Source organism: Montipora foliosa, chromosome 6 (assembly GCF_036669935.1).
Source record: "Montipora foliosa isolate CH-2021 chromosome 6, ASM3666993v2, whole genome shotgun sequence".
Lineage (NCBI taxonomy): Eukaryota > Metazoa > Cnidaria > Anthozoa > Scleractinia > Acroporidae > Montipora > Montipora foliosa.
Window position 1 is genome coordinate 70,730,697 of NC_090874.1, and position 11,653 is coordinate 70,742,349.

Here is an 11,653-nt window from a genome sequence, read left to right on the forward strand (position 1 = left end):
AAAAGGCAATATTTTCTTTTGTGTGCTGTTGTCTTTGTTTTCAAGTGACCTCTCCCTATCCGTGAAGTTAACTTCAGATAGGAATTTTTCTGAAAATTTATTTGGGTATCCTCTATTCTTTAGGCGTGTTTTGAAATTCTGCATGTTAATATTAAACGTCACGACTGACGAATTTGTTCTTAGGAGGCGTAGCGCTTCTCCTTTTATGAATCCTTTCTTAACGCCTGGTGGATGACACGAATAAAAATCCGTGTATTGAAAGGTCTCTGTCCGTTTGTAATGTGTTTGCACATCAAGGGTTGATTCTCTTTTGAATCTCTCGCCTTTGTACACTTTTGTGTCTAAGAATGTAATTTCTGAGTCTGATATTTCAGCCGTAAATTTGATTGTATCGTGGTAGTTGTTTGCCCTTTGCACAAATTTTTCTATATTGTCTTCGGTTGTGTGCCATACACAGAAGACATCGTCAATGTATCTCTTCCAAACTAGCGGTTTAATTTTGCTCTTGCTGATAATGCCTTTTTCTATTTTTGCCATGAAAACATTAGCGAAAGCCACGGCCATTTTGGTTCCCATTGCCGTTCCGTGGGTTTGCAAATAATGTCGCCCATTGAATTGGAACGAGTTCTCTTTAAGTATCAGGCAGAGCATTTGCCTCAAGAACTTAGTAGGGATTGGTAAATGATTTTGATAGAAGTCTTCGTACGCTTTGCATACAGTAGTGATCCCTTCCTCTTGAGGAATATTTGTGTATAAGCTAGTTACGTCCATTGACGCAAGGATTGCGTTCTTTGGCAGTTTCGTTCTCTCGATGAAGTTTATAAAGTCTGTTGAATCTTTAAGATAAGATTCTTGTTGTTGTGCTATCGGCTGTATGAGGCGGTCAACGAAGCTTGAAATTCTTTCTGTAGGGCCGTCACACCCAGATATTATAGGTCTACCTACTAGTGTAGGTTTGTGAATCTTTGTTAGTGTATAGAATTCTGGAATTCTCGGCGGGTTTGGTGTTTGGGAGAGCCACTTCGCTGTCATTTCGTCAATGTGGCTTTCCGTGAGCATACACGTTATTATTTTTTTTATTTTATCGGCTGTTTCGTCAGCCATCGGTTTATCTAAGGGCCTGTAGTTGTCAAGATCGTTCAACAGAACTTGCCCTTCTGTTATTTTTTCTTTTTTGCTCATTATTACGGTTGTAGTTCCTTTGTCGGCTTTCTTAACAATGATAGTTTTGTCACGTAATAGGTTCTTCAATGCACGCCTTTCACCGGGTGATAGGTTATCCTTCGGCCTCTTTATAGGAATGTTTGCTAGTTCAAATTTTACCTCTTCTAGGAAGGTTTCTAAGGCCACTGATTGTTGGACCGGTGGTTCCCACGTTGATTTAACGTAGAATGGGTGTTGTTTGTTTTCTTTCCCGTGAAAGATGTGTTGGAGGCGCATTCGTCTTGCGAAAAGGTTAAAATCTCTTAAAAGGTTGCGCCTTATAAAGTCTTCATTTGTCACGGGTGTTGGAATAAACTTTAGACCCCTTGATAACAAGGCTATCTGTTCATCTGTAAATTGTTTATCTGATAGGTTCTTGATATGCTGTTTGCGTGACTCAGTTGCTTTTTGAAAGCGCTTTTTATCTTTCTCCCTTTTTCTTTGTTTCCTTTTGCGATTCTTTAACGTTTTACTTGGGTTGGTTTGACCATTATTTCTCGTTTCTGAGGAGGCAGAGAATGCACACATATAAGATTTAACTTCTTTATTGCTTGCTTGTGCCCTCAGATTTACAAGAAGCTTGTCGACCTCGTTAAGCTTAGCTTTCAATTCTACGGCTAGTTTGTTAACATCACTCTGTTTTGAGCAATTTGAATCTGTAGCCACTGGTTTTACATTCTTTTTAGGTTCTCTTTTTCGTGTTTTTGCTTGTTCTAGTTTTCTGAGCTTTGATGTAAGCCTTTCCACGCGCCTGTGGTGAAATTTCACCAGCGCTCCCACAAAATCATGTTCCGCTCTCTTCCTAATCGAACTTACATCCGACTTAAAATCTTCATCAGGCATGATGTTTGCCTTTACATTGTATCTTAGGCTTTTTGGGCATGTGCCCTTGTCGAGATGAGCCTGTAAGAGTCCGATAGAGTTCTTTGATTTATCTATTTTCTCCGTTATGGAGACATGTTCCTCGTCTTGACGGGCTTTTTTCGGTTCGATCTTTCGGTGCTTATTTCTGTTTTCATCACGAGGTCGTTTAGTTCCTCTCGCTTGGTTGTCACTTGTTTTGTTGATGTTTCTTTCTTTGCCTTTGTGTGGCATGGTCTTTCTAGTATCTTTAGACGTGGGAGCTTGAGCGCAAGGGATTTCATCTTCAGAAAAATCAGTATCTCGTTCTCTGAGAACTTTTCCTTCGGCCTCGTTAAGTTCATCTGTATCGCAGATTTCCATTTCTGAAATGTCTACTTCAAGCAGACCGTCTGTTGTGAGTGTAGTTGCTGCCATTTGGATATAGAAGCTTAGGCAAATGGTGAAAAAGTGTTGACGGGCCTGCGCGACTCCTGCCGTTCGCAAGTGATTCTAAAATCTGTGCCTTCAAAGTTTGGCTCTGACTAAAATGTCTTTTAACGACTTTCCTTTGCGATATGATAGTATGAGTGGCTCCTTGAATACTTCTCTAAGGTGCGGTTGGTTTTGAATAAGGTGCCATTTCCCCATTAATATATTCTTGAGGTTAGGTAAAGCCGGGTGGTATTGTGTAACAAAAGGCAATATTTTCTTTTGTGTGCTGTTGTCTTTGTTTTCAAGTGACCTCTCCCTATCCGTGAAGTTAACTTCAGATACGTGAAGTTAACTTCAGATAGGAATTTTTCTGAAAATTTATTTGGGTATCCTCTATTCTTTAGGCGTGTTTGAAATTCTGCATGTTAATATTAAACGTCACGACTGACGAATTTGTTCTTAGGAGGCGTAGCGCTTCTCCTTTTATGAATCCTTTCTTAACGCCTGGTGGATGACACGAATAAAAATCCGTGTATTGAAAGGTCTCTGTCCGTTTGTAATGTGTTTGCACATCAAGGGTTGATTCTCTTTTGAATCTCTCGCCTTTGTACACTTTTGTGTCTAAGAATGTAATTTCTGAGTCTGATATTTCAGCCGTAAATTTGATTGTATCGTGGTAGTTGTTTGCCCTTTGCACAAATTTTTCTATATTGTCTTCGGTTGTGTGCCATACACAGAAGACATCGTCAATGTATCTCTTCCAAACTAGCGGTTTAATTTTGCTCTTGCTGATAATGCCTTTTTCTATTTTTGCCTTGAAAACATTAGCGAAAGCCACGGCCATTTTGGTTCCCATTGCCGTTCCGTGGGTTTGCAAATAATGTCGCCCATTGAATTGGAACGAGTTCTCTTTAAGTATCAGGCAGAGCATTTGCCTCAAGAACTTAGTAGGGATTGGTAAATGATTTTGATAGAAGTCTTCGTACGCTTTGCATACAGTAGTGATCCCTTCCTCTTGAGGAATATTTGTGTATAAGCTAGTTACGTCCATTGACGCAAGGATTGCGTTCTTTGGCAGTTTCGTTCTCTCGATGAAGTTTATAAAGTCTGTTGAATCTTTAAGATAAGATTCTTGTTGTTGTGCTATCGGCTGTATGAGGCGGTCAACGAAGCTTGAAATTCTTTCTGTAGGGCCGTCACACCCAGATATTATAGGTCTACCTACTAGTGTAGGTTTGTGAATCTTTGTTAGTGTATAGAATTCTGGAATTCTCGGCGGGTTTGGTGTTTGGGAGAGCTACTTCGCTGTCATTTCGTCAATGTGGCTTTCCGTGAGCATACACGTTATTATTTTTTTTATTTTATCGGCTGTTTCGTCAGCCATCGGTTTATCTAAGGGCCTGTAGTGTCAAGATCGTTCAACAGAACTTGCCCTTCTGTTATTTTTTCTTTTTTGCTCATTATTACGGTTGTGGTTCCTTTGTCGGCTTTCTTAACAATGATAGGTTTGTCACGTAATAGGTTCTTCAATGCACGCCTTTCACCGGGTGATAGGTTATCCTTCGGCTTCTTTATAGGAATGTTTGCTAGTTCAAATTTTACCTCTTCTAGGAAGGTTTCTAAGGCCACTGATTGTTGGACCGGTGGTTCCCACGTTGATTTAACGTAGAATGGGTGTTGTTTGTTTTCTTTCCCGTGAAAGATGTGTTGGAGGCGCATTCGTCTTGCGAAAGGTTAAAATCTCTTAAAAGGTTGCGCCTTATAAAGTCTTCATTTGTCACGGGTGTTGGAATAAACTTTAGACCCCTTGATCACAAGGCTATCTGTTCATCTGTAAATTGTTTATCTGATAGGTTCTTGATATGCTGTTTGAGTGCCTCAGTTGCTTTTTGAAAGAGCTTCGTATCATTCTCCCTTTTTCTTTGTTTCCTTTTGCGATTCTTTAACGTTTTATTTGGGTTGGTTGGACCATTATTTCTCGTTTCTGAGGAGGCAGAGAATGCTCACATATAAGATTTCACTTCTTGATTGATTGCTTGTGCCCTCAGATGTCCCAGAAGCTTGTCGACCTCGTTAAGCTTAGCTTTCAATTCTACGGCTAGTTTGTTAACATCACTCTGTTTTGAGCAATTTGAATCTGTAGCCACTGGTTTTACATTCTTTTAGGTTCTCTTTTTCGTGTTTTTGCTTGTTCTAGTTTTCTGAGCTTTGATGTAAGCCTTTCCACGCGCCTGTGGTGAAATTTCACCAGCGCTCCCACAAAATCATGTTCCGCTTCTCTTCCTAATCGAACTTACATCCGACTTAAAATCTTCATCAGGCATGATGTTTGCCTTTACATTGTATCTTAGGCTTTTTGGGCATGTGCCCTTGTCGAGATGAGCCTGTAAGAGTCCGATAGAGTTCTTTGATTTATCTATTTTCTCCGTTATGGAGACAGTCTTCCTCGTCTTGACGGGCTTTTTCGGTTCGATCTTTCCGTGCTTTATTTCTGTTTTCATACTCGAGGTCGTTTAGTTCCGCTCGCTTGGTTTGTCACTTGTTTTGTTGATGTTTCTTTCTTTGCCTTTGTGTGGCATGGTCTTTCTAGTATCTTTAGACGTGGGAGCTTGAGCGCAAGGGATTTCATCTTCAGAAAATCAGTATCTCGTTCTCTGAGAACTTTTTCTTCGGCCTCGTTAAGTTCATCTGTATCGCAGATTTCCATTTCTGAAATGTCTACTTCAAGCAGACCGTCTGTTGTGAGTGTAGTTGCTGCCATTTGGATATAGAAGCTTAGGCAAGACTGCAGTTTCGATTCTCTGTGAATCTCGTCAGTTGCCGTTTGAAATCTTCAATGAGTTGTCACAAGTTGTGCTAGTGCTTGCGTTGTAATAGCTTTGGAAAGCGTTACGCGGGTCCAGATGCTCCTCCGATTTTTTTTATTGGCTAGCTAATTAACACAATAAGATTTAAGATATTCAGCCAATGAAGTTGGGAGGATTCGCTGGTCCTGTGATGTCTAAAGGTCAACCAGGCGGTAATCTGAAGGTTGTTAATGTTTAACAGATCTTGTAGAGATCTGTCACCTTTCACGTTTCTGTGATGCCTAAAGGTCAACCAGATAATAATCTGAAGGCTGTTGATGCATTCCAGACCTTGTTGAAGGCTGTAACGTTTCGTGTTTTTAACAATGACAGTGTATTTCTTCGTTACAGTGTCTTTGTGTCTTTTGTTGTTTTGATACCATTTTATAGCTTTAGTGTTTGATTCGTTCTAGGTATCATTAACTGGAAGCAATATTTCTAGCGCGAAGCAGAACGGGGCCCGTCCATTAAAAAATGCAAATGGTGAAAAAGTGTTGACGGGCCTGCGCGAATCCTGCCGTTCGCAAGTGATTCTAAAATCTGTGCCTTCAAAGTTTGGCTCTGACTAAAATGTCTTTTAACGACTTTCCTTTGCGATATGATAGTATGGGTGGCTCCTTGAATACTTCTCTAAGGTGCGGTTGGTTTTGAATAAGGTGCCATTTCCCCATTAATATATTCTTGAGGTTAGGTAAAGCCGGGTGTATTGTGTAACAAAAGGCAATATTTTCTTTTGTGTGCTGTTGTCTTTGTTTTCAAGTGACCTCTCCCTATCCGTGAAGTTAACTTCAGATAGGAATTTTTCTGAAAATTTATTTGGGTATCCTCTATTCTTTAGGCGTGTTTTGAAATTCTGCATGTTAATATTAAACGTCACGACTGACGAATTTGTTCTTAGGAGGCGTAGCGCTTCTCCTTTTGAATCCTTTCTTAACGCCTGGTGGATGACACGAATAAAAATCCGTGTATTGAAAGGTCTCTGTCCGTTTGTAATGTGTTTGCACATCAAGGGTTGATTCTCTTTTGAATCTCTCGCCTTTGTACACTTTTGTGTCTAAGAATGTAATTTCTGAGTCTGATATTTCAGCCGTAAATTGATTGTATCGTGGTAGTTGTTTGCCCTTTGCACAAATTTTTCTATATTGTCTTCGGTTGTGTGCCATACACAGAAGACATCGTCAATGTATCTCTTCCAAACTAGCGGTTTAATTTTGCTCTTGCTGATAATGCCTTTTTTCTATTTTTGCCATGAAAACATTAGCGAAAGCCACGGCCATTTTGGTTCCCATTGCCGTTCCGTGGGTTTGCAAATAATGTCGCCCATTGAATTGGAACGAGTTCTCTTTAAGTATCAGGCAGAGCATTTGCCTCAAGAACTTAGTAGGGATTGGTAAATGATTTTGATAGAAGTCTTCGTACGCTTTGCATACAGTAGTGATCCCTTCCTCTTGAGGAATATTTGTGTATAGCTAGTTACGTCCATTGACGCAAGGATTGCGTTCTTTGGCAGTTTCGTTCTCTCGATGAAGTTTATAAAGTCTGTTGAATCTTTAAGATAATTCTTGTTGTTTGTGCTATCGGCTGTATGAGGCGGTCAACGAAGCTTGAAATTCTTTCTGTAGGGCCGTCACAGCCAGATATTATAGGTCTACCTACTAGTGTAGGTTTGTGAATCTTTGTTAGTGTATAGAATTCTGGAATTCTCGGCGGGTTTGGTGTTTGGGAGAGCCACTTCGCTGTCATTTCGTCAATGTGGCTTTCCGTGAGCATACACGTTATTATTTTTTTATTTTATCGGCTGTTTCGTCAGCCATCGGTTTATCTAAGGGCCTGTAGTTGTCAAGATCGTTCAACAGAACTTGCCCTTCTGTTATTTTTTTCTTTTTTGCTCATTATTACGGTTGTGGTTCCTTTGTCGGCTTTCTTAACAATGATAGTTTTTGTCACGTAATAGGTTCTTCAATGCACGCCTTTCACCGGGTGATAGGTTATCCTTCGGCCTCTTTATAGGAATGTTTGCTAGTTCAAATTTTACCTCTTCTAGGAAGGTTTCTAAGGCCACTGATTGTTGGACCGGTGGTTCCCACGTTGATTTAACGTAGAATGGGTGTTGTTTGTTTTCTTTTCCCGTGAAAGATGTGTTGGAGGCGCATTCGTCTTGCGAAAAGGTTAAAATCTCTTAAAAGGTTGCGCCTTATAAAGTCTTCATTTGTCACGGGTGTTGGAATAAACTTTAGACCCCTTGATAACAAGGCTATCTGTTCATCTGTAAATTGTTTATCTGATAGGTTCTTGATATGCTGTTTGCGTGACTCAGTTGCTTTTTGAAAGCGCTTTTTATCTTTCTCCCTTTTTCTTTGTTTCCTTTTGCGATTCTTTAACGTTTTATTTGGGTTGGTTTGACCATTATTTCTCGTTTCTGAGGAGGCAGAGAATGCACACATATAAGATTTAACTTCTTTATTGTTTGCTTGTGCCCTCAGATTTACAAGAAGCTTGTCGACCTCGTTAAGCTTAGCTTTCAATCTACGGCTAGTTTGTTAACATCACTCTGTTTTGAGCAATTTGAATCTGTAGCCACTGGTTTTACATTCTATTTAGGTTATCAAATTCGTGTTATTGCTTGTTCTAGTTTCTGAGCTTTGATGTAAGCCTTTCCACGCGCCTGTGGTGAAATTCACCAGCGCTCCCACAAAATCATGTTCCGCTCTCTTCCTAATCGAACTTACATCCGACTTAAAATCTTCATCAGGCATGATGTTTGCCTTTACATTGTATCTTAGGCTTTTTGGGCATGTGCCCTTGTCGAGATGAGCCTGTAAGAGTCCGATAGAGTTCTTTGATTTATCTATTTTCTCCGTTATGGAGACATGTTCCTCGTCTTGACGGGCTTTTTTCGGTTCGATCTTTCCGTGCTTATTTCTGTTTTCATCTCGAGGTCGTTTAGTTCCTCTCGCTTGGTTGTCACTTGTTTTGTTGATGTTTCTTTCTTTGCCTTTGTGTGGCATGGTCTTTCTAGTATCTTTAGACGTGGGAGCTTGAGCGCAAGGGATTTCATCTTCAGAAAAATCAGTATCTCGTTCTCTGAGAACTTTTTCTTCGGCCTCGTTAAGTTCATCTGTATCGCAGATTTCCATTTCTGAAATGTCTACTTCAAGCAGACCGTCTGTTGTGAGTGTAGTTGCTGCCATTTGGATATAGAAGCTTAGGCAAGACTGCAGTTTCGATTCTCTGTGAATCTCGTCAGTTGCCGTTTGAAATCTTCAATGAGTTGTCACAAGTTGTGCTAGTGCTTGCGTTGTAATAGCTTTGGAAAGCGTTACGCGGGTCCAGATGCTCCTCCGATTTTTTTTATTGGCTAGCTAATTAACACAATAAGATTTAAGATATTCAGCCAATGAAGTTGGGAGGATTCGCTGGTCCTGTGATGTCTAAAGGTCAACCAGGCGGTAATCTGAAGGTTGTTAATGTTTAACAGATCTTGTAGAGATCTGTCACCTTTCACGTTTTCTGTGCTGCCTAAAGGTCAACCAGATAATAATCTGAAGGCTGTTGATGCATTCCAGACCTTGTTGAAGGCTGTAACGTTTCGTGTTTTTAACAATGACAGTGTATTTCTTCGTTACAGTGTCTTTTGTGTCTTTTGTTGTTTTGATACCATTTTATAGCTTGAGTGTTTGATTCGTTCTAGGTATCATTAACTGGAAGCAATATTTCTAGCGCGAAGCAGAACGGGGCCCGTCCATTAAAAAATGCAAATGGTGAAAAAGTGTTGACGGGCCTGCGCGACTCCTGCCGTTCGCAAGTGATTCTAAAATCTGTGCCTTCAAAGTTTGGCTCTGACTAAAATGTCTTTTAACGACTTTCCTTTGCGATATGATAGTATGGGTGGCTCCTTGAATACTTCTCTAAGGTGCGGTTGGTTTTGAATAAGGTGCCATTTCCCCATTAATATATTCTTGAGGTTAGGTAAAGCCGGGTGGTATTGTGTAACAAAAGGCAATATTTTCTTTTGTGTGCTGTTGTCTTTGTTTTCAAGTGACCTCTCCCTATCCGTGAAGTTAACTTCAGATAGGAATTTTTCTGAAAATTTATTTGGGTATCCTCTATTCTTTAGGCGTGTTTTGAAATTCTGCATGTTAATATTAAACGTCACGACTGACGAATTTGTTCTTAGGAGGCGTAGCGCTTCTCCTTTTATGAATCCTTTCTTAACGCCTGGTGGATGACACGAATAAAAATCCGTGTATTGAAAGGTCTCTGTCCGTTTGTAATGTGTTTGCACATCAAGGGTTGATTCTCTTTTGAATCTCTCGCCTTTGTACACTTTTGTGTCTAAGAATGTAATTTCTGAGTCTGATATTTCAGCCGTAAATTTGATTGTATCGTGGTAGTTGTTTGCCCTTTGCACAAATTTTTCTATATTGTCTTCGGTTGTGTGCCATACACAGAAGACATCGTCAATGTATCTCTTCAAACTAGCGGTTTAATTTTGCTCTTGCTGATAATGCCTTTTTCTATTTTTGCCATGAAAACATTAGCGAAAGCCACGGCCATTTTGGTTCCCATTGCCGTTCCGTGGGTTTGCAAATAATGTCGCCCATTGAATTGGAACGAGTTCTCTTTAAGTATCAGGCAGAGCATTTGCCTCAAGAACTTAGTAGGGATTGGTAAATGATTTTGATAGAAGTCTTCGTACGCTTTGCATACAGTAGTGATCCCTTCCTCTTGAGGAATATTTGTGTATAAGCTAGTTACGTCCATTGACGCAAGGATTGCGTTCTTTGGCAGTTTCGTTCTCTCGATGAAGTTTATAAAGTCTGTTGAATCTTTAAGATAAGATTCTTGTTGTTGTGCTATCGGCTGTATGAGGCGGTCAACGAAGCTTGAAATTCTTTCTGTAGGGCCGTCACACCCAGATATTATAGGTCTACCTACTAGTGTAGGTTTGTGAATCTTTGTTAGTGTATAGAATTCTGGAATTCTCGGCGGGTTGGTGTTTGGGAGAGCCACTTCGCTGTCATTTCGTCAATGTGGCTTTCCGTGAGCATACACGTTATTATTTTTTTTATTTTATCGGCTGTTTCGTCAGCCATCGGTTTATCTAAGGGCCTGTAGTTGTCAAGATCGTTCAACAGAACTTGCCCTTCTGTTATTTTTTCTTTTTTTGCTCATTATTACGGTTTGTGGTTCCATAGTCGGCGTTCTTAACAATGATAGTTTTGTCACTTAATAGGTTCGTCCATGCACGCCTTTCACCGGGTTATAGGTTCTCCTTCGTCCGGTTTTATAGGAATGTTTGCTAGTTCAAATTTTACCTCTTCTAGGAATGTTTCTAAGGCCACTGATTGTTGGACCGGTGGTTCCCACGTGTGAATTTAACGTAGAATGGGTGTTGTTTGTTTTCTCTCCCGTGACAGAATGTGTTGGAGGCGCCATTCGTCTTGCGAAAAGGTTAAAATCTCTTACAAGGTTGCGCCTTATAAAGTCCTTCATTTGTCACGGGTGTTGGAATAAACGTTAGACCCCTTGATTACAGGCTATCTGTTCATCTGTAAATTGTTTATCTGATAGGTTCTTGGTGTTATGCCTGTTTGCGTGACTCAGTTGCTTTTTGAAAAGCGCTTTATATCTTTCTCCCGTTTTCTTGGTGTTTCCTTTGGCGAGTCTTTAACGTTTTATTTGTGGTGGTTTGAACCCAACAAATTTCTCGTTGCAGTGCTGTGTGAGGTGGCAGGAGAATGCACGACGGATAGTAAGATTTAACTTCCTTTATTTGTTTGCTAGGTGCCCCTCAGATTGACAAGAAGCTTGTCGAACCAGTTAAGCTTAGCTTTCAATTTTACAGCTAGTTTGTTAATACATCACTCTGTTTTGAGCAATTTGAATCTGTAGCCACTGGTTTTACATTCTTTTTAGGTTCTCTTGTTTCGTGTTTTTGCTTGTTCTAGTTGTCTGAGCTTTGAATGTAAGCCGTTCCACGCGCCTGTGGTAGAAATTTCACCAGCGCTCCCACAAATCATGTTCCGCTCTCTTCCTAATCGAACTTACATCCGCCTTAAAATCGCCGCAGGCATGATGTTTTGCCTTTACAGTGTATCGTGCGGCTTTTTTGGGCATGGGTGCCCTTGTCGAGATGAGCCCTGTAAGAGTCCGATAGAGTTCTTTATTTTATCTATTTTCTCCGTTATGGAGACATGTTCCTCGTCTTGAACGGCGTTTTCTGTTTCTATCTTTCCGTGCGTTATTTCTGTTTTCATCTCGAGGAGTCGTTTAGTTCCTCTCGCTTGGTTGTCACTTGTTTTGTTGATGTTTCTTTCTTTGCCTTT

At 40.3% G+C, this 11,653-nt stretch overlaps 1 protein-coding gene across 1 annotated transcript; it reads right to left on the bottom strand.

Annotated features, from left to right (window-relative positions):
* Positions 1-2,878: 2,878 nt before the first annotated feature.
* Positions 2,879-5,239, bottom strand: LOC138005989 (uncharacterized). Its single transcript, XM_068852149.1, has 3 exons — positions 4,982-5,239; positions 4,776-4,862; positions 2,879-3,628 (listed from the first exon to the last, which is right to left on the bottom strand). The coding sequence occupies exons 1-3, from the start codon at positions 5,237-5,239 to the stop codon at positions 2,879-2,881; spliced, it is 1,095 nt and encodes a 364-aa protein (XP_068708250.1).
* Positions 5,240-11,653: the final 6,414 nt, after the last annotated feature.